The following is a 23,487-nucleotide window of genomic DNA, read 5'->3' as shown; positions in this document are numbered from 1 at the left end:
AGCAATTGTTGCACTGTACTATGCCCACATGTCTATCCACCCCGCCTCCAACTCGCACAGACCAGAACGAGGTATGGTCAAAGAATCCCCACCATCCACACAGCACGAGAAGCCAATCGTCCCGCAGTGCACTGATACAAGTCACGGACATACATTTGATAACGAAAAGCAACATAAGGTGACTAAACATGCCAAAATGAGAAGTATCCAATTCGTGTATATAACTGGCCACATGGATCAGAAACATTGACAAAGAACATGGAACAAAGGCTAAAAAGTATGGAAAAGAAGTACGAAAAGGTGCATGCTTGGAATGACACTCAGGCAGAAGGAACACATGGAACATACATGGCAACTTTTAATCAACATATGGACTGCGAAGAGAATTTAGTGGACTCGGGCAGGAGACAATCCCTCGAAAATGACGGCCGATGGCAGAAACTGGTGACAGGACGACGGCAGCCAAAGGAGGGAAGCATGTCGGAGAGGATGATCACCGGAGATGGAGCAACAGACATCAATTCACGTGCAGCAGTGATGGCATCTTTGGAGCGTGAAAGATGGCGGCGGCGGCGACCCACGTGGGGAGGCGTTCATTCGGCGGTGGATAGATCGTGGTGGGTAAATCGTGGTGGGTAGATCGTGGTGGGTAGATCGTGGTGGATAGATCGTGGTGGGTAGATCGTGGTGGGTAGATTGTGCCAGGTGATGGATGAGTCCTCGAAATCAATGTGTGATTTGTATCAGTTTTTATTTTTTATACTTGTTCGTGGTCACTTTGGACATTTTCAAGTGAGTCCATAATCAATGTTGTTCATTCGGTCAAGCTTTACAAGTTTTTATTACCATTCGTAATGCTTAAAACAAAAACTGCAAATGTAGTGCTTTTTATAAAAGCCATAATTCCATTATATTTTTTACCACTCTCCTGTACTACATCAGCACCTGGACACAACTGCACTCTTGAGAGAGCAATGATTTAAATGGTGTCTTTAGCATGTACTATCAGACACAGTTAAAACTTCAGTTGCATTTCCTTGACTGTGGTATACTTGAAGGTTCAATTCAATGAAAACCATCCTGGCGGCAAGCACAGTGAAAGCTACATGGAGCCCTTCTTAAAGCCCTGCGAACTGGGTACAGTTCCTCACAAATTACCATCCACTTCACTTCAGAATTGACTGTCGATGACAAGGCAACGCAACGACGCAGTTGTTGATCATGGAAGCCTTTTATAAACACGAGTCTCAAAATGTCAAATTGGGAAATTATTTCAGAAGTCTCTCTCATTCCAACCTCAAAACGACGATCCTTTAACGTGTACAGTGCTTCACTGTGTTCATCTGCAGAGAAAGTAAACCTTTAGATCTTGCCTAGATTCCATTAAGTGCAAAAGCCACCGACTAATTTGTGTTCAGACAATGGTCCCTGGGCTGAGACCATTAAACTCCTTAAACACGATAATCCATTTTGGGAGTTAAAAACTGTTTTTCGTTGTTGTTGTTGTAAGGTCAATTCGTTGATAATTTAGTTCGTGTGTGAGAAGCCCATACCAATACGTGACCAAAACTCAGCACAATTCACAAGAAAGATGGGTGTTACTTCCATATCATGGACAACATCCCCACATTGAAATATTACCGGTCCTCCGAATTGAATTTTACAGGTGTCTATCTCATCACCAGCCACGTGTAATAAGAGTCGCTTGAACAGCACGACAAACCCCGTTGGGCGGCAGGGGCGCTTTCTTCCGCACCGTACGTAGCCAACCGTGGCTAATCGGAGGTGCGGGAAATAACTATAAAAAAACATACAACGTAATTGGTATTGGCCAAACCTCCCATTGCTGAAGAAATACCTGCAAATTACTCAAATGGGGTTATACGCAGCTGCAGCTGCAGCATTTGCTTGCCGACTGTGAAAAGTCAGGAGCCTACGGAAAAAAGCATCGAGTCTTAGCGAAGCCATCCTGGATTAAAAGCATCATAATAATACTACTACTAATGAAATAAAAGACCGTGTTGCATTGTCCGGTTTGGCGGTCTGCTTACATGCTTTTATTCTTTTCAGTCATGTAAATGAAAGCAACTGCCAACTTCAATTTTGTAGAAAATAATTAAAATGAGTATCGTTTGTTAAATGGAGTGGACCAGGGTTAAGGTATTTTATTAGGTCTGAACGTGATATAAAGAGATTGACTGGCAATGCACAACACACGTTCCTCAGCAGATATCATCGTGAAAAGGTTCCTCGATTAAACCAAACTATGATTGGGACACTAAAACCGAATGAAGCAACGTAAGATCAAACGTCTGTAAATTGCAGAAACATTGGAGATTTCAGAATGGGTACTTTATACCACGATACACTCCACGACTCCTCACGCAATCATCTGGCCCAACCACCTCAATGTAAATTTATAGTTGTTGCTCTACATCAACACCGTCAGTCATACGAAGAAGACGATAGCTGCATTTGAGCAGGATCTACGATGGCTTTGCATACTGATGAGGAACAGCAGTGTGTGAGAATAATTTTTTTGAAGGAAGGCAATTATTGAACTTGCCGAAAAGCACACATTAGCTGTATAGTTCTGATATAAAACTATATTTAGTAAAGGCAGCAGCCCAAATCGGTATTACATTTTTTCCCCCAAAGAAATGTTGGCAGTTACAGATTAAAACACACATTCTCACGTACTCCTACCATAGTATGAGAGCCCAAACAAAGACAAAGATCCCCCGTATAGCCTTAACAGACTGTTGGGGCAAGTGCTGTTAGCGAGCACCTATGAAGGCCTGCACAGTACACGAGGGCGTGGATGGCCAACACCGCGCCCGACCACCTTTGTCTCCCCAGTGGCGATGTTTACACACCACGCCAGGTACAGTACTCATTCGAGGCTGACTCGACCTAGGGGAGGCTCAGGACTGGTTCAGATAATTGTCACCGATGTTGTCCGTGAGCGGGAATCAAATCCGGGTCGTCAGGTTCGTTGCGCAGCGCGCTAACCGCTACACCACCGCTCCCCTAATGACAACGCTCACCCCCCTCCTCTATAAGCCACACACAGTGTATAGCAAACTCGCTCTAATAGCGATCTACCTTTAATTAAAACCCTCATCCTTCGGTCAAAAGGGCAGTGTGTATATTTTTTTTCTCTTTCACTTTATTTTTCAATATAAAAAAAGGAATTAAACCGTGGCCGTTCCAACTGCACATGCAAACCGACTGTAATAAAATAAAATAAAAGATGCACGAATAGTAAACGTCACAAGCAACCACATGGTGACAGCGGCACGCAACATCGTGCCCCAGGTGCCACCTCACGAGTTAGCTAGGCAAAGGGAACCAACTAATCACAGACGATGCATTTCCTTCCTAATGGGACAACCACCGATCCGAAAAAATAATATGCTGATCTGCGAGACTTCCGATCCAAAACACCGCTGGATTAGAGGGAGCCAACTGAATAAGACTTACACATTATTTATAATATGAGACCCTTACAGGATTACACATCTGTCGGTCTTATTATAGTAAATGTAAATTATTATAATAATATACACGTTTTCAACTTCCAATCAGGTTCAATCAGTGCAGCTGTTCATTCACAGTTAGATTATACATAAGCTATGTACAGTATATATAATATGTACTGCATATATAAATATAAGAGTATTATTATTATACAGAAGTAAGCAGTCATGGGGGTGGAATTTCTAAAACAGCACAGGTGTAATTAATCACAAACAACGAAACCCTCCGAGCAAACGAAAATAATAAAAAAAAGCAATCTTTTGACACATACAACATCACCGTGTTTAAGTTGTGGGGACACGGTGCTACACCTTAAACAGGATCAGTGATGCGAGAGAGATGAGGATAGATCGAGGACAGCGCAGACGACGATGGTAGACCAAAATCTTCTCTCCATTGCAATGCCAAGAGATCGAATTCAAATTCACCGTCAGCCCACCACGGTAACCTTCCAGCTTCAATAAAAACCAACGCCATCCGATTCCTCGTCGATTTGATGGGGTACATCGCCGCGTCAGCCAAATATGTGGTCGTGTGCCCTCCTCCACCTAACACAGCCAATTAATAAAGTTGTCACAATGTCGCAATGCATTACTGCTTCAAGCACGCCGGGTGTCGGGAGTTGCACAATCCACGTTGTTAAATGTTACTTAATCGTTTTGGTCACCAAAAAAAACCTGCTCGCTAAATTAACACAACCTGTTCAAGTTACACCACTTGGCGGGAAGCAAATGAATGGTGGTTGGCGTGTTTAAAAGAGTCCCTGCCACCGGAACAGGGAATTTCCGCAAGCTCGGGACACGAACAATGGGCGAGCATTGCACAAGTCTCACGTTAGCGTCACTTTTTTGGCGCGGCTTCAAGCACAGACCTTTGGAGACTTCGTTTGAAGTGATGTCTGCAGACATCACTTCACTTTTTGGAAGTTGGTCACAAGTAGGCGAGTTCTGGCCGATCCAAAATCAACTTCCACAATCAACGATTGCATAATGAGTCGGAGGTTTCTGAAACCACGATGGTGCCTACAACACAAACGAGACGATGCATGCGATCATCATTTTTAGTCCCAAAGCTGAAAGTGATTGTGTTTCTCTATCGCTAATAAAAGGCATAGATTTTAACTATACAGAAATTGTGATTCATCAGAGGAAAAAGGCGAAAAATTTCGCTGCAGTCACTACATTGGGTGTTCTTGGATTCCAACCGAAAATGGTTTTGAACATTTTACCGTAACAGTTTTTTGTTTGTTTCGTTTCAACATCACTAAATCAGCAAAAAGTTAAAGTACACCACACAATGAGATGCATCACATCACAGCTCCATGTCAAAAATCATTAACGTCTGTACGGCCACACAAAGCTAAACTCTTCACACATCTACTGCACAAATACACCAAAAGCGATGCGCTGCTGCCGGAACCAAAACCACTTTCCCCACTCATTTTTTTTTGGCGCGGATTACTTTGTTTTAAATAAAACACGTGTTAATATATTCTCTGCATATACTGCAAGCAAAACGAATGGTGTTCACGATACATTGAATCTTAAACAGCCCATTACACCACACCATAACTATGCAAGGTCCTTTATCTGTATTGACAACACAGCTATATACACACACACAATATTTAACTTGTCTTCTAAAAAAAGACTCTGTGATGAGGCTGTAAAAGTTGTGGTGTCACCTCATTCTTAATTCAAATCCCGGAATGTGTTTTCAATGACTAAAAAAATTTTGAGTACCAGAATTCTGAAATGGATTAGGGTCATAAAGTCCATGAAACCTCCACCACAATGCCTCTACAGGGTGTGCCTGTTGGCATGTGTTGTGAATGCATTCTCTGACAATCCCGTGTCTCCCGCGGCCTTCTCAGCCGCAGTGGCCGTATTCCGCATCACCACTTCTGCACGTGACCGGAGTAGTCGCTGTTCGCCGGGCGTGGGGCATTCGGCTCCGCAACAACCCCGCCCTCGCCGTCTCCGCCGCCACCTTGCCGATCGGCGCGACCGGCGGCGCCGTCTGGGGCGCCTCCGTCACTTGGCAACGCCGGCTCGGCCGCAGCCGCAGCCTCCTCCTCCAGCTGCTGCCGCTGCTGCAGCTTAAAATCGTTTTCCAGTTGCCGTTCGAGAAATTCCGCCTCCTCCTCCTCTTCCTGCGAGATGTCGCCGCCGTCCCCGCCGCCGCCGCCGCCGCGCGTCGGATCGGCGGCCCCGGCCACGGCGGCCGGCGCCGCTTCGGCGCGGCCAAACCACCAGGCGCGAGGTCCGGTGCGCTCCTGCTGCCGCTGGCGCTGGCGTTCGAGGCGCCGCGCCCGTTGGTAGCGCTGCAGGAAGAGGTCGCGCGCGTACTCGTACAGCTGCACGTCCATGTCGTTGAGTTCGCGGATGCGCGCCATCGTGGCGTTGGGCACGTCCACGCCGGCGGCGCGCGTCGCGTTGTACTGGGTGAACGGCGCGATGAAGCGCAGCTGAAACGTGCGCTCAAACAGGAACTGCGTGCGCCGCTGGAACTCGGTGAGTCCGAAGAAGGCCATGCCGCGCAGATTGCGCTTGGCGCTCTCGAGCAGAATCTGCCCGCGGCGACGCTCGATCATGAACGAGGCGTTGTAGCAGCCGACGAGGCTCAGGTCGGCGAGCATGCGCGTCTGTCGGTTGTTGGCCAGGTTGTAGGGGCAGGCCATGAAGTCCGTGAGAGAGACGCCCGCCCAGTCGTCGCCGGCGTAGCAGGAGGGCAGCTCGTGCGGAGTGGGCGCGCGCCCGTCGCACATGTGCAGTGAGGTCTTCCACGTGGCGCCGCGCTGCACGTGCCGCCACTCGCTCAGGTAGCGTGACACGGGGTCGCGCAGCATCGTGATGTAGTAGAAGTTCCTAGTGAGAAGGACGGGAGGAAGGGGGACGCAACGTAAGCTGGACTGTTGGGAATCATCCGCGTGAGGTTTTCACTGCACTCCGCAACACATTCAGCATTCTCAATGATTCTGTGCCTCGTGAACGGGGTTTCAGTATGAACAACTATTCTGGTTAAGATTTCAATAGGACGTTTTTCTGTTGACTCTTTACGCAAGAGTTTCATTTTGCTGGCCCCAAGTTTGGCCAGACAGAGGTCATACGTTTAATGGGTTGGAACAATTAGAGGCAAAACTGGAACATACAGTATTACAATAATTACTCAAATGGGATCAATTGCATCAATAATTGCTCACTACCGGCAGACGAATGCTTCTTTGCAGGCCAAGTATCCGAGTCACCTTACAGGGACAGCTGCCAATGGGGGTGCCCTTTCAAACGTTTGAGACAAGATGTAATTCGTGTGTCGCGTGCCCGTAGAAACGGGTGCTAAATAAAATATTTCACTGGTAGTTGTTCATATTGTCAGTCTAATAATGATGCCAGTACCCTTTCCGCAGTCCGTCAGAAAAGACCATTGTACCAAAGGGTCATGAATCAGATCTGAAACACGGCAAAATTGAGTCTTCCGCCGTTGCCGATCATTGCTACAACGCTGTGGGCTCTCATGATATTGTCTTTTCCGAGACCAAGGTGCTCTGCAAACCTTCTGGCTACCATCAAAGGTTTGTACACGAAGCCATCCAGATATACAAACACAGACATAACTTCAACCGTGATGATGGGTACAAACTGAGTAATCATTGGAAAGATGTTACTAACCATGTAAAAAATATAACTAAACATATTTGGACCATCTTATTTGACAGGCACTATTCTACTTTACCGAGTGTTGACATACCCAGCGTTTAACAGTACTCTCCTTTTTGTATTTGGATTGTCAGCCAACACCGGTTACAACCTCAAGTGCACCTATTTTGTTCTATTGTTCTCTTTTAACCCCACCCCCCCCCCAACACGTTCCATTCATTGGCTACCACATTCAGATAAGCCCCTCCCCCGCTCCCCCTTAACTTGTATTTAAGAGCTTGTCTCTTGGAATTTTGCCTCACTTGATACAGTAATTTTAGCTGTGACGGTCCCACCTGATGACGGACACTTGTGTTGCCTCCGAAACGTCGCGATTTATTATTTTATTTCTATTTTATTATTTATTTTTTACCTACGTGACTTTACCGGAAAAAACCTAAGAGTATGGTCATGAATTAATATACGGAGAAAGCGGTTCAGCAGATACCGGAGGGGGCAAACAACAAAAGGAAGAGAAAAAAGGCTGCTCAACAAAATATAGAAAATCGTCAGCAGGTGGTAGCTTCTTTAGAGCTTACACAATACGGACAACCTATAACGCACCGGGGTCTGCCGTGTGACCTCCCATCGGCAAGGCTTCCTCTCTCTCTGACAACGACGACGCCGCTTGAATCTGTCCCCGAAACGTCAGCTGTTGACGACGGCTACCTGACAAGCGCCGGGCATTTTGTGTGTCACAATCACAAGTTGATTTCCCCGAGTAAAGTGTCACCTCACATCGCACAAATCCTTACAATACTAGCCGCGCACATCGGGCCTGTCGTCACTGCCACTTCAAGGTGAATTTAGAATATTGTACTAAATGTATAACGTCGTTGAAAATTTTAAGAGGGGCTTCCATCAGATAAGGATTATTCTTATACACACACGTGTTTTATTGATCGAGTATTGCACTGAAAATCATGGAAATGAAGTGGTTGCAGTGACTGCTGACAAATGCGCTTCTCGCCCCACCATTTAATTTACTCGGGATCACATCTTGCCAGACATGGAGCTAAAAGCATTAATCCTCAGTCGCCACGAGGAACCATCTGGATTGCTCCAAGCCCCATCAGCGGCGGCTCCATGTCAGGATGCGTGCTTACAGCGAGTGTTTACTGGAAAACTTGAAGCCTCTGGAGTAAAACTTCCTGGCTCGATTACAATGTGTCACGACCATTGTTACGTTTGTTTGCTCAGGAGAGGCCCCACTGAGTCTCAATAATCTTTTTCAGGAGGATCCTGCCAAGATTTGGCAGTACATGGGGGTGGGGGGGGGCGACATTGCTAAAATGTGTAATCCCATTTCAGTAAGGTCAAAGGTAATGTCTCAGCATTGGGATATTTACCCAATACCAGTTAAATTTTACATAAATGTTTTTCCGCTATAAAACGGGACAGCCATATTCTTGGTTCTTTCGGTAAAGTCACGTAGAAGGGAAATAATAAAATAATAAAACAAAACATGATAAGATAAAATTCTCACGACGTTTCCGCCACAACGCAAGCAGCCGTCCTCAGGTGAAGAACAGGGCTGTCTTTTATCTCATTATGTTTTATTTTTTATTATTTTATTATTTCCCTTCTACGTGACTTTACCGAAATAACCAAGAATATGAATCCATGCAGTCACGAAAGCTTTAAATCGAAAAATGGGACAGCCAGTTCGAGGCTCATGCAGAACGGGGAGAGAGACCATACAAAATGCCACACACAGAGAGGCACCGAGTTGGGAGTCTAACCCAGGCCCTTCTTGCTGCGAGGCACGAGTGCGACCAAGGCGCCACGCTGCCGCCTGGATGTAAGATCGAGATGAGATAGAAGGCCAAGCTCATCACAGGTTATTTAATGCGAATGTAGATGGCTTTTGTAGACATGATATTCATCAATTTTATACATGCTGCTGAAGAGTAATTTATACCAGGCTTGTCAATGAAATTAAGATTTTCATTAAAGGCGGATTATTAAATTAAGCTAACGCATAACGAGTAGGTATTAAAATAAAATTTAAGTGGATGGACACCATCAAACAATGCACAAATTGTGGGTAATGACTTTAAGTTAATCATGACCGTGATGTAACCGAAGCAAGTTTAGTCTTGCCAACAGAGTATTTTCCTCTAAATTACTAAATAAAACATAATTAATCTGCATTCAATTGAAGTCAAACATTAATTGAAGTGTCATCCTCAACTAATGGGCGTTCAAGTCCATCAAGAAGACCATGAACATCTGCACCTGCTGCAAAGGAGCCTCAAAAGGGGGCTCACCAATTCTGGAGCAAATCCCTTGAAATAAATCACAATTACCCCCGATTCTGGCTAAACCAGGTCAACCTTCACAAGGTTTCACTGTATAGTGTTAAGATTACACAAATAAATACATAAAAATGCATCTTATCTCGCCAGAACTTTTTCACACCGTACGTAGCCACACGTGCTAATCGGAGGTGCGGACGATGGGCTGAGTCAACCCCCCCCCCCCCAGCCAGGAGTTGAACTCACAACCTTGCGACTGCGAGCCGTTTGCTCTAACGCCGAGCCACCCAAGCCGCGACTAACGATGACGATTAAAAGCTCAGACGATAGGAAGAGGCGTTGTACGTACTACATGTTGAACTTCTTTCGCACCGTTCGTAGCCAACCGTGCTAATCGGAGGCGCAGAATCAGATGTGGGAAGCTAAGCTGGGGTGGAGCCTGGACAATGGTTGGACGGGACACCACCGTGTCAAGCCAGGTTGTCATGGGCAACTGCCAGGCTTTGCCACATGCATGAGAGGGCAATTCCAAAAATCCACTGCTGTTCCGTACCTCTTTAAAACCGATGTCCACGCTCCCTGCCTGCACCAGCCCGCACAAAGCCGCACTTAGCAGCGTGATGACGTGTGGTAAAATAACCCCCGTGACCTGCACGGCATGGGGAGGCCCTGACCCAGCAGTGGATTGACGCAAGGGATGGTTGTGCATTCAAGGTGCTTTTTGTGTTAGTTTGTTGTCCTTCCCCCACATCTCCGGTTAGCACTGTTGGCTACATACGCTGCGAAAGAAGTTCAACATACGTGCATTGCTAGGCTGGAGAGAATGCCATGGGTGAAGAACATCGAAACTCTGGAAAGATAGATCACAAATGAAACGACATGATGGCTGTATCACTCCCTACACAAACACACACCTCACTGCCTCTGCAGTGATACTGCCCTGGGTGCAAGGCGATATTTAAGGAAGGTGCCGCACCATTGTTTCAACTGCTGTGCTCGGACAGCGGTGGACAGTACTCGGATCGCAAAATATTTTGTCGTGGACCTCAGGACGAATCAGAACAAACACAAATGTAACCAAACTATTTTTGTTTGGACTGATGGCAAACAAAAATGCATTTATTAAAAATATACTTCCAATATATGGTCCTGGTAGTATATTATTATTCTTTAACAAATAACAGCGTTTAGCCACCTCTATGAATATTATAATGCGTTTTTCATATGCAGTACATTGTGGCAGGACAGGAAGAAAAACAGCGTTTTGGAACAAGAAACGGAATAGTCACATCAATAAAGTAGCTGCCCTCATAAACAAAAACCACACTTGGGCATTACAGGATTAAATGCGGGAAAGTGTTGGTAATCGCTTTCTGGTGGATCATCGTGCAGCCCGTTGAGATCCACCAGAACCAATCATCACAGTGCTGGGTGTAAAGGCCACTGCTGTGCAAGGGTCTTGAATCGAACCGGAGACTTTTGGATTGCAAGTTCAGTGTGCTAACCATTACACCACAGCAGCAGCACACACGGCATGCTGTCCAAACATATATCATCGTGCCTGGCGCCGCCGTAAAACTCAAAATGAGAACTTGTTTTTCTCCACCGATGGCCCAACGCGTTATGTCATGAGTCCTGCCTCGTTTTTTTTTTTATAAAAACGGACTTCAGCCTTGCGAGGCGTCAGGAATATATCGCGGCGTTATTCTTTTAGTAACTCGAACCAGGCCTGTCACCACGATTTTTACGTTCGGCCCTTTTCACGTCACTCTTTAAGCACTTCCACAACGTTCTGCAATCGATTCTGGAGATCCCGGAGCGACTGCGATCACCGCCGCCTGGTGACAGGGCATCAAGTGCCGTGCGAGGGATCAGACCTCGGGTCACCCTCTCTTAATGGTGCTCACAAATACCGTGCGCTGCGACCATCGTCCACTCGCACACTGTACCACCACTTGGTACATCTCGAGCGGCGGTATGCAACGCTTGCCCACGCATGCCGATTGTTAACAAATGAGCTCCCTATTAATATTTAACTTGTGCGTGCGTGCACGTGCGGAGCGGTAGCAGTGTGGCGACTACAGCCCGCTGCGAACCCCGGCCACCTGAGCTCGAATCCCGCTCGCGACCAACACCGGTGACGATTATCAGAACCCATCCTGGGCCTCCCCTACGTCGACTCAGCCTCAAATGAGTACTTGGTGCGATTGTGTGCACATCACCACTAGGGAGACAAAGGTGATCGGGCATGTTGCTGGGCACCTACCCCCTCGCGTGCCGTGCCGGCCTTCATAGGTGCAACTCACTAACACTAACTTGACTTGAAGCTTTCGTGACTGCAGGAATTACTATTTGGTTCTTTCGGTAAAGTCACGTTGAAAGAAAATAAATTGAATAATAGAGTACGACGTTTCGATTGCAACACAAGCAACCATCATCAGGTAGAACTCAATTTGAGAGAAAAAACACAGACACGGAGACACACAAGCATAGAGAAACAACACAGACAGAGAGACACACAACATAGACATGCAGAGACCCAATGCCTCTGTGTCACTAACACTACTTGCCCATACAGTCTGTTAAGGATGAGGGATATTTGTTTGATATTTGCGGGGATCAGTAAGCAAAGTGGTTAGCACACTGCGCTATTAACCTGGCAACCTAAGTTCAATTACCGCTCATTACCAATGTCAGTGACGAATATCTGAACCGGTCGTGGGCCTCCCCCGTGGTTGACTTTAAATGAGTGGTACAGAGGAAGTGGTGCTGGCCACCCACCCCCCATTGTGTACCTTTTCGGTCTTTATAGGTGCTCGCTAACAGCGATTAACCCAAATGTCTGTTGAAGGCTACATAGGACATATTTCTACGTCTTTCCGTGAGTTTGTATATAAGTTTGTGCATATTGTAGGAGCTGGTGGTGGTGGTAAAGTTCTTGGTATACTGCGTTACGATATGTGATCTAAGATTAATTCTAGGCCATGTGCAACATTAACGCAAATGTGTAATTAAACGTAGCCGGAATTGGGTATACGGCGTGTAGAAGGTGTGACGGGGAAGCCATCACTCCAAACAAGTCCAGTCTTTAAAAGTGTAGCTACGCTAGAAGTGGAGGTTTGGCTTTTAAGAGCGCGCGTGGATTTGTTACCGAGTCTGCACGGCCTGTCCCCCACACGTGCCCCAAGGTATCCGCTGTTTGGAATCCAGGCGTAATTCTTTGTCAATTGGCAGTCCTACACGCAGACAATGTGTGGTCATGTGCTCAACATTCCTTGCATTTCTAAAAACACAAATTCAGTTCAAGGAAGTTTGGTTTGATTAGATTTTAAAAATGGAATCTCCGCTCCAATGGACTGCTCCTCCCATCTGCATCTGCAAGTCCACTGTCTGTAACCTGCCGTTAAAGAAACACGGTCCAAACCTTGTTGCCTTCACCGCCCTGTGAATGGAAAGGGCTACACAAAAGTTTTGGAACTGCGTGCATCCTAACCTTAGGAGGCCTTAAGAACGGATCGTGCGAGGGCTGGGGGAGGGTAGTTGGGGTAGTGCTCTGCCATTCGCTCCATCATCTTGGCGAGACATTTCCATTATCAAGACTTTAATGTACTTTGCAGGGAAATGCTTTGTACTCTCGCTACAAAGAGCTGCTCGAGTGGCCAGCAAATGCACACGTGTGCAGTGAATGAATGTGTGCACATTAACTCGCCCGGCTGCCCCCACATACGCTTGTGTTCTGTGTCTGCACGTGTATGTGTCTCTGCATGTATGTTGAACTTCTTTCGCGCCGTATGTTTCCACACCGTGCCAATCGGAGGTGCGTGCAGTGGTTGCATTGTATCTGGTTGGTACACAGCTACACAATCCTGATAATCTTGGTTTTTAAAAATTAAATTTGCCATTCATGACCAGTGGCAACTGTCTGAACCTGGCCTTGCTGGTCCCCTGTTCTGACTTCAGTCTAAAATAAGACGCTGTTGTGGCAGTGTGGTGGTGCTCATAATAACTGAACAAATAAAGGACATATCACCGCGCTGGACATTACATCGGTCTTGTTAAAAAGCTACACTTACTCTGCAATTTCTTATTATACAGACAATGAAAATCAGCAGACTCTCTTGTTGGTCGCGGGTCACTGAAATGAACGTGCAAGAGTAAATGAATATCCGTAAGGAACAACCAGTGGTGCGGAGACAAGCTGACTTAACTCACCCGCCTATAACCAAAGCACAAATACAGACCATGCACATCACAGTCCACAACTGTCTTGGATTTGACTAGCCAGGTGAGAGACCAGTGCAATTCATTAATAATCTTGCATACAACGTTTTGATGCAATTTCAGTCGATGATATTTTTCACGAATTAAGATAATGGCAGAAAACCGCACCGCCGATTAGCACGGTTGGCTACGTACGGTGCGAAAGAAGTTCAACGCACATACAAAACAATATTTCCACTCACGAAAATGTAATTACCGGCTCTTGAGACATCCACATTAAAGCATACCACAGCATGCACTCTGGGGGTTCCCTGCGGAAACAACCCAACATCCCGGGGAGAACCGCGCCAACCGCCGTTGTACCAACCGGTTCGGCAGCAACCCAATGGCCCCGCTCGGCTTACCCAGTGCATGTACCCAAAGCGTAAGCAGACAACGCAGACGAATGTCGACCCGTGACAGAACGATGCCGGCAGCTTCGGCGGGCGCGCTGGCCGGCAGGGACGAAAGGGTGCAGCGTGAGGGTAATGTGGGCTCACGGCTGGACAGGCTTGCCCGAGAGCGATCGTGCGACGACGGCGGAGTAAAAAAAAAAACACTCGTAGACACCGATCGATGCCTGTCTGCATGTAGGGCCGATTTACGGCGTGTCCGAGCAATGAATCCAGCCATGCATCCCGCCCGCATGCGCTCGTCACTTAAGCGCCTTCTGCCAGACCCCCCCCCTCTTCCTACCACACTATCCCCCCCTCCTCAAGCCCATTTTCTGCCGACATCAACATCCCTGTCAAAGGCACGCATGTAGGACAGCTACCCCACTCTCGCTGCTGCAAAGCCCGCCACGACAACGTGTGCCTAAGTAACCAGGTCATCGGACCTCCTCGGTGGTTGATGTCTAATCCATGTTGAATTTCTTTCGCACCGTACGTAGCCAACCGTGCTAATCAACGGTGCGGCTGGCAAGATTCAAATTGGCGAACACAGAATGGAGTAAACTGGGTCTCACGCTTGGACTATAATTCCCATCTGCATCCCCATTCCATTGCCACATTCATCAGAAAATAATATAAAATCTACTCCTTGATTCATAGTATGGTGGTCGTAAGCAGAAGCAATCATTTGCACAAAAACCCTGATTTCATAACGTCAAATTATATCTTTGTCAATCCTTCGATAACACCAGTTTCCAGCGACTGGAAACTGGTGTTACTTATTTACCAATGTCCTTTTATTTTTAACACTTATGATGGCCACAGGTTACGGTTGTTTTCTTCAACACATACCTTTGTATTAGCATCAATTAAAGCCGAGATTTCTGCACGCAGCACAATTTCGTTCTTTATGACAAAGCATTTTTATAAAACAAAAAATTACTTCATCCTATATTATCCTGCTTCTGTTTCATCAGCGCATTCATGAACCGTCTTCAGCAGCTCTCCTAGACACCCGAGTGCTCTCCCCCATACAGCAGAGTCAGTGGTCGTGTTGACTCTATTAAAGCGTGACTTGTTGTATAATGATGGCCTGACACTTGCACGTGATATCAGAACCTAGGTGGTGCATTGCTAGAGCGCTTGACTTGATGTCAAGGCAACCCATCATCCCTCTGAGGTGGAATAACCTATTTCGTGGAAAGCCAATGGTGGCTGCTCTGCAAAAAGAATGCCTACTTATAGAGGAATTCAAAATTTCCACCGCTGGTTAATGACGGCCAACAAAAATGTACAATGCTCAATCGTCATGCTTTTGGCATGGGAATGCCGACTTCAATCACTCTGCTTATGGAATCCATCATCTCATTTCAAAATATCCACTCCACACTCGTGGAGTTATTTTTTTTCACCATCGTACAGGCGAGTGTATGGGACACACGTACAAACAAACACACACTTTGCCAGAATCAAAATTGCAAGCAGCCATAGCTCAAGCAAGTGCCCTAGCGCCGTTATAAAACCCTTGCGCAGAATACAAAACCACACGGCGTGTTTTTGTTATGCAAACTTATCATCCTTCGTGCGCTTCAAAAGTCATTGCATTGTTGTTCCCCGTAATTGCACTATTAGGGGGAGAAAACGAAGCCGAAGATAAAGGTGTGGGCATGGACAAAGGTGGTTGAAAGGGAGAATGGGCGAGGAAAAGATGCAGTGCAATTGAGATGGATAAGGCCGATCCAAGGTCATGCGCACGTGTGTGTTCCCAGGCACCACGTGACTCATTAGTGATCACTAGCCAGCTTGTCCTGACCCTGAACCCGATACTTAGCGATGATAAAAGGCGCTCCACATCGTTCCCTTTCATCCCTACCCATTGCCCGCATCCACAAATGCACAAGACAAAGACCCCCCATGTAGCCTTAACAGACTGTTGGGGCAAGTGCTGTAAGCAAGCACCTATGAAGGCCAGCACCACGCTCGGCTGCCTTTGTCTCCCTCCTCACCGCAGCAGGTACTCATTTGAGGCCGAGTCGACCTAGGGAAGGCCCAGGACCAGTTTAGATATTCGTCACTGGTGTTGACCGTGAGCGGGAATCGAACCCGGGTCACAAGTGTTCGTAGCGGCACGTGCTAACCGTTGCACTACCGCTCCCCGAAAGACAGACAAACACGCACGCACACGCTCAGCGTTATGAGTCTGTACACAAAAAAGACAGCTCAATCTTGATCGAAGCAGTTTTAGTTGATGGAACAGGAAGGAAAACTTAGCGTGCAAATCCGTAAACAAACAGCGTCGCAATAGAAGAGATGAAAAGGTAAAAAAAAAACATTGGGAGTGTGTCGGCGACCACTGTATGAATAAACCATCCACACAACATGCGCAGCACCGCATTGCGATTCAAATACTTTCCTCAAATGGTTTCAAAAGATTGTTAGACTTCTCTTAAAATGCGCATTTGTGTAATGGTTATCTCGATCACGATCAACAACTTTAGAGTGCAGGAATCTCCGTGCAAAATCTCAAAAAAACATTTTCAGATGCACAAGCTCTGAATCGATGATATCTTGAAAGAAATGCAACTCATGCCGGATGTTTCTCACAACTAAATTTACATTTCTAAAGCATCCATTAGATTATGTTTGCCATGAACGTCACTCATTGATTCCTCCACCCACGTTGAGAACTGTTCACCAGACTCGACTCTTTTAGTCTTAGCCCCATGCTGTGGTCAACCACCACCACAATACTGCAGGTCACAACTCACTCACCCCAACCACCACCACCACCATAATTGTAGAGGTCACAACAACTCACTCACCCCAACCACCACCACCACCACCACCTTAATTGTAGAGGTCACAACAACTCACTCACCCAAACCACCACACTGGAAGTCAAAACAATTATTGTACTTACTATATTACTGGTAGGAACCTCCTGGTTACACCAGCCCAAAGGGGATTATTGTGTCCGTCCGTCTGTCGTGCAGGGAGGGGCTGGGTGGGGAGGGGAGGGTGGGGAGGGGCTGGGTGGGGAGGTTGGGGAGAAGCTGGTTGGGGAGGGTGGGGCTGGGTGGGGGGTGGGAGGGGAGGGGTGGGGCTGGGTGGGGAGGGGCTGGTCACCCCGTGGTGCCCTTATAAAACTCAACGTTTAACCTACTCACGCCGGCTTGTGCCCGCCCTCACAGTCGGCCATATTTGTGGAATACACCACGCCGCCGTTGACCCTGGCCATTGACCGAGCAACCCAACGTTCCTACCAGCTCCCTCCGCAGGAATGTGTTCTTGGTTCTTTCGGTAAAGTCACGTGGATAGAAAACAAAAATCTAAATTAAAAGGAATTTAGATTTTAGTTTTCTATCTATGTGACTTTACCCAAAGAACCAAGAATATGAATTCCTGCAAGTCATCAAAGTTTAAAGTCTAGATTTATTGTACTTACGGCTTCTTTCATCGCACTGCTTAACTCAGGAATTCCCTATCACCGGCTCAATTTCCCAAGTTCTTATACCGTTGCGCAATTCCAGAGACGTATTGTAACTCTTTATCCATCACAATTTTAAATTGGGCCTGTACTCAGCAACTGATTTTTACAAAGAACACCCTCAATGATGACATGGCAACCAGACTCTAAAAGTGGCCAGAATGACAGTACATTAATGATTTCTTGAATCTTAACTGTGGATAATTTAGTGTTGTCCCCTCATATGCTGCAATGTTTTTCCCCTCTGTAAAGTGAATTCCTCCTGCCAGTCGCCAGACAAGTCATTAATGGCAATGATCAAATATGAAACATGAAATGGTCCTCCTGAAATTAGTCCTCAGACACAATGAGGCTGTCACGGATACATAAAGGCAATATCACAATGTTGTTAGTGATTGGTATGTAGGTTTTCACAGCCGATATAATTGATTTTTTGGGTTAAGCCACATTATTCTGAATACCTACCTGGGTTCTGTCCTGAAGATGATTGGCATAGTTGCGAAGTGAAGCGTCGTATTCGATTGCTACATTTGGTTCTGAGCATTGTTCAAATTACCCGGTGTGAGCTGAAATAACAACCGATATATCATGGGACCTCCTTTGAACGTAACAAAATATGAAAATAAGTTTTTCCCCTTTTTTCTGGCAACGAAACAGGTGTTAATATGTTAACACACTAAACTGAAACCTTTTACAAGGAATCATGTCTGCATTAACCACAATACTTGTGGTCAGAATGCAAAAAACACTCTGAATAATATATGCATTGTCCTTGAAACTGATTGGTCCACACCAGAGACAGCTTTCTTTTGAGCCTCGTCTCTGGTGTGGACCAATCCGTTTCAAGGACAATGCATATATTATCAGAGTATGTTTTTTTTTGCATTCTGATCACAAGTATTGTGGTTAATGCAGACATGATTCCTTGTAAAAGGTTTCAGTTTGGTGTTTTAACATCTTAACACCTGATTTAAAGCTTTCGTGACTGCAGGGATTAATATTCTTGGTTCTTTCGGTAAAGTCACGTAGAAGGGAAACAATAAAATAATAAAAGTATAAAACAATATTGTTATTGCTTCCCTTCTACGTGACTTTACCGAAAGAACCAAGAATATCTTAACACCTGTTTTGTTGCCAGAAAAAAGGGGAAAAACCTATTATCAATAACCGACACGTTAAAGCACTTGTGGCCTGTGACAATTAAAAGTGTTTGTCTATTTTGGGGTGGTGGAGAGTCCCATGACAGATATTTGGCCAAATCATTATATTGTTCGAATTCTAATGAAACGGGCCTAAATAATGGGATTACCTAATTTCAATCATGGATAGGATAGATTTGAATAAAAAAAAATCCATTAATGTGATTAAAATAGTTACTTTATATATTTTGATATTCTTCTAATAATATTCTGTAATTAAAAAAAAAGTTTTGCTGGCTGGCTGGCTGGCAGGGTCACATCTAAAGGACATGCCCATTGCTTGTTATTCCCAAAAATATTCTTCTCCTCACTAAACTCAAAGGCATCCTCTTGTATGTGGAATCCTAATGTACTTTCCTATGCCATGGAAATATATTGCTGTGTGCGAGAATTTAGTAGGAATTGCATGACCATAATTCCATGCATATTATACAGCAGCAGAAGCATAAGCAGCAGGTGGCCGGGCCCATTACTGGGAGCTCTCAGCTCTCCTGGTACAAAGATGGTTCGAGTGGAACCAAATGGCGATCTATCCTCATTCCTCGGCAAAATCATTCCACCATGGAGGTCTCAGCCGCCTAGTAAACAAGGAACACCTCCTTAATAAACCGCACATGCTACTCTTTCAGTTAAAATACATTCACGTTGCTTCTTGACTATGCAATTCAGCACTCACCGATTTGGCGTAATACGAGAGTATTGTGTGAATATAGACCAGAGAGACAGGACAGGGGTGAGAATTCTCACAATTATATCTGCACCCACCCCCCCCATGCACTCCGCCGCTCTCGCATCCCACAGTGAACAGAGCTGGCAGGGCCATTTCTAGCGCCCACCGAGGGTGCTGATTGCTGACTGGGGTTGAGAGTCCACTTCACGTGTGAATTAGACAACACCCGAGACGCTGCCGCCCGTTCAGCTCAGGAGCTACGCAAAATGCAAAGCCACCAAATCACAGAGACACGCCGCGCCTCCCCCTCCCCACCCCCCAGTGCGTGAACTCGGTGGAGTTTACGGTGGGAAAAGTCAGCGCGTGTTTGTAACATAAAAACTTTGCATGTTTATGACGTGATGTGGCTTCTCCTGACAGCACCATTATCAACTGTCCTGATGAGAATTTAACGTGAAAACGCTTAGGCACAAAGACGCAGTGCCCTCCAGTAAGCCGGGTATGTATTTTGACAGCAATAAAGCGTAAACAACGACTATAATCGTTGGATTTAAAGAAGTGCTTAAATAACCCAGCATCTCAATTCGAAGGGGACACCCAGGGGCAGCTGTCCATGTGCAGGACAAAGGGACTCAACCACCAGTCTGCAATTGTGCATGAGCGAGGGGGTGATGGTTGCCATGTAATCCCAAATGAGTCTTGTATTTTTTTTTCCATTACGTCCATGACGCTGGCACATAACGGTATACTCTGTTCGAATGCCGTCGTGTGATCTTTAACGTCCACCGTGAAGTAGACGACGCATATTCTACGGTTAATACATCCACAGTATCAACCAGGGCGGCGTGCTGGACTCAAACCGGGGACCTCTTCAACAAGCGGTGAAGGCAATACCGCTGGGTCAAGTCGATGCTCCATGTAAATAAACTAGGCGAGACTCCAAGGCTTAGTGCGGAACCAAAGACAAAGATCCCCCGTGTAGTCTTAACCGACTGTTTGGGCAAGTGCTGTTCACGAGCACATATGAAGGCCGGCACGCGAGGGGGTGGGTGGCCAACACCACGCCCGGCCGCCTTTGTCTCCCAAGTGGCGATGTTTACACACTGCACAAGGTCCTCATTTGAGGCCGAGTCGAGCTAGGGGAAGCCCACGACCGGTTCAGATAATCGTCACCGATGGTGGGCATGAGCGGGAATCTAAACCCGGGTCGCCAGGTTCGTAGCGAAGTGCGCTAACCGCGGCACCACCTCTCCCCATAACGTAGGAAGAACCAAAAGCAACAGACTCGTTTGCATTCCATTACTACATCACGTAGCTGCACAGCGAGGCCTCTGCGTAGCCCCAACACTAATCCACTAATCCGCAGCCACGGTGGGGTCTCCACCTGCATGGCAGTAGGCCTGTTACCATGGCTACACCATGAGGCACACTGCATGCTGGGAGCTGCTCAACTGTTTCAGAGAGCCCAGTGTGGGGGAAAACCATAATGGCAGCACTGCATCTTTATTATAGGCATCCACTGGAAACGAAAAAGTGAAGGTTTATTTTGAAAATGTTAATGTACATAGCAGAATTCAACTGCCACATTAAACTAAATTTATATAATTGTAATGAAATAATATACTCCAAATGTGCGTGCTTGCATCTAGCATTTAGGCCACTTCTATCTGCACAGTGAAAAGTATTTGGGAAACATTTCTGTATAATATTCTTGGTTATTTCGGTAAAGTCACGTAGAAGGGAAATAAAAAAATAATAAAAACATAAAACAATAAAACATTCTCACGACGTTTCGACTGCAACACAAGCAATCATCATTAGGTGTGAAATCCTGAGATTGTTTTTATTGTTTTATATATATTTTATTGTTTACCTTCAACGTGACTTTACCAAAAGAACCAAGAATATGAATCCCTGGAGTCACGAAAGCTTCAAATAAAAATGTCTCTATAATGTTCAATCGCCTTACCCCTCCTGTCTAGACTTACCACTCTTTTCCCTACTCCCCTTTCGATGTGATGGTATGAGAGCAGCGTTTTCCCAGGCCTTTGCCAACTGCTCACCTAGTCCATGCCACTCTTCTCAAACTGCTATTCGCCAGTTCCTCCAGCGTCTGTAGAATCCCATTTACTCGGGAGGAATATCACACACACTGCTGTTGCCTTAGCAGGCATAAGTGGTGTAACGGCTCGTTTAAACTCTTTACAGGTTACTTCCTTAAAAACGTTAGCATGATATGCTTATTGCAAAGGAATTATCTTCCAAACACATAAGTTTTCGGAGCTATTCGGATTCATATTAGACTTTTCAGATAGGCCATGCAATGAGCTATCCAAATTTGTGTCGCGATGACCCTCCACCACCCGACACAACCAAATCAATTTAACTGCCCGTGTACAAGCTTTTAAACACATCAATTATTATCGTTTCAGCTCACCGGTGAGCTGAAGGAACAGCTCTCACAACTAAATGTGTCAATCAGATAACGCGATGTTTCAACCTGAAACTACAAGACCCACGAAGTCAGAATAAAATTCATGAATTTTCATGGATGGTGGTGGAGAATGTTAACGACAGAAGTTTGGCCAGATAATTAAGTGGCTTTATCCAATAATCTATTAAGAATCAGATGCTTCCCCTTGTTGATGCTTTCATTGGTTCGTGAGTTGCTTCCTCGACCAATAGCTCGCAAAATGGGCTGCATCACACTTCCTGTACTTCCTCCTCTTTCTGTGCCACTGCAATCCCTGACCAGTTCCAATCTTCTGAGAACTCCTCTTGCGTTTACGGTTCTTAGCAAAAGAGAGAATGTTTTTTTCCCATCTTCCTTTCGCCCAACGATGAGCTACACATTCTGGCAATTCTCATCGAATCCACAGCCCTACATTTTCCAATGGTTATGTTACATTACTTTTGCGGAACTGTGAACACATAAAGCATGAATTAACTTGGCAACGTTACGCAATAAAACCTTCAACGATGAGAAAACAAAGGGGCCGTTTTCCTACCGTTTACAATGCAGCTTTCCGGAATTGGTGCGAAAAAACTGGCCTTTTCCACTCGTATACATGCATGCACACATATTAACACAAGAGTAAAATACAGCACTAACAATTGCTTTGCCGAATTGTGGTAATAACGCAAGGGACACATAATTGCAGGCGCCGAAAATAGAATGGTATCCTCTGAAGTAGCCCACACACACAGCTAATGTTAGATTCTTTTCAAAGATTTTTTTTTTCCTGGAGGAAGAAGGAGTTTTAATGATGACAGCTCTAATGAGTGGCAGGGGTCCCTTGTTAGGGGAAATGGGTTTAAAGAAAATATATATAAATATGTATTCCCGGAATTTAACGAGCCAGGGGCATCTGGCGAGTGCGAGGAACGAATAACGTGTCCCACTTCAATGCTCTGATGTACACACGTGCACACCCCATCGTCAGACACATTCTATCCACTGCTGGATAAAAGGTCACAAAGCCAGCAAGGATATCACCGGTTACACCATTGGAACCTCCTTTGCCAGTAGCAAAATATAACAATTGATTTTTTACCCTTTTATCTGGCAACAAAACTGACACCTTTTTTGCATTGACCACAATACCTGTGGTCGGAATGCAAGAAAAACACAAGTCTGATAATGTATGCACTGTCCTTGAAATTCATTGGTCCACACCCGAGACAGCTTTTCTTAGAGCCTAGCTCACATGGTGTTGGACGCCTTTTGGCGTCATCTGGTCCAACACCATGTGAGACTGGGCTCTAAGAAAAGCTGTCTCAGGTGTGGACCAATCAATTTCAAGGACAGTGCATACATTATTAGAGTTGTGTTTTTGTTTGCATTCCGACCGCAGGTATTGTGGTCATTGCAAACATGACTCCTTGTAATAAAGGTGTCAGTTTTGTTGCCAAATAAAAGGGTAAAAAAATACAATTATCATATCACTTGATACGTTTTCCATGGCGGTCTGTCTGCAGCACTGCAA

At 45.7% G+C, this 23,487-nt stretch overlaps 1 protein-coding gene across 1 annotated transcript in view; it reads right to left on the bottom strand.

Moving 5' to 3' along the window:
- Positions 1 to 340: 340 nt before the first annotated feature.
- The window catches only part of LOC144732629 (heparan-sulfate 6-O-sulfotransferase 1-like), a 62,534-nt gene continuing 39,387 nt past the window's right edge, over positions 341 to 23,487 (bottom strand). The window contains exon 2 of the mRNA XM_078614129.1: positions 341 to 6,407. Coding sequence (XP_078470255.1) covers positions 5,435 to 6,407 — 973 coding nt within the window. The 3' untranslated portion in view covers positions 341 to 5,434. The remainder of the gene's footprint in view (positions 6,408 to 23,487) is intronic.

This window comes from Lampetra planeri, chromosome 43, assembly GCF_965212315.1.
Source record: "Lampetra planeri chromosome 43, kcLamPlan1.2.h2, whole genome shotgun sequence".
Classification (NCBI taxonomy): domain Eukaryota; kingdom Metazoa; phylum Chordata; class Hyperoartia; order Petromyzontiformes; family Petromyzontidae; genus Lampetra; species Lampetra planeri.
This window is presented reverse-complemented; position numbering and strand designations above follow the sequence as displayed.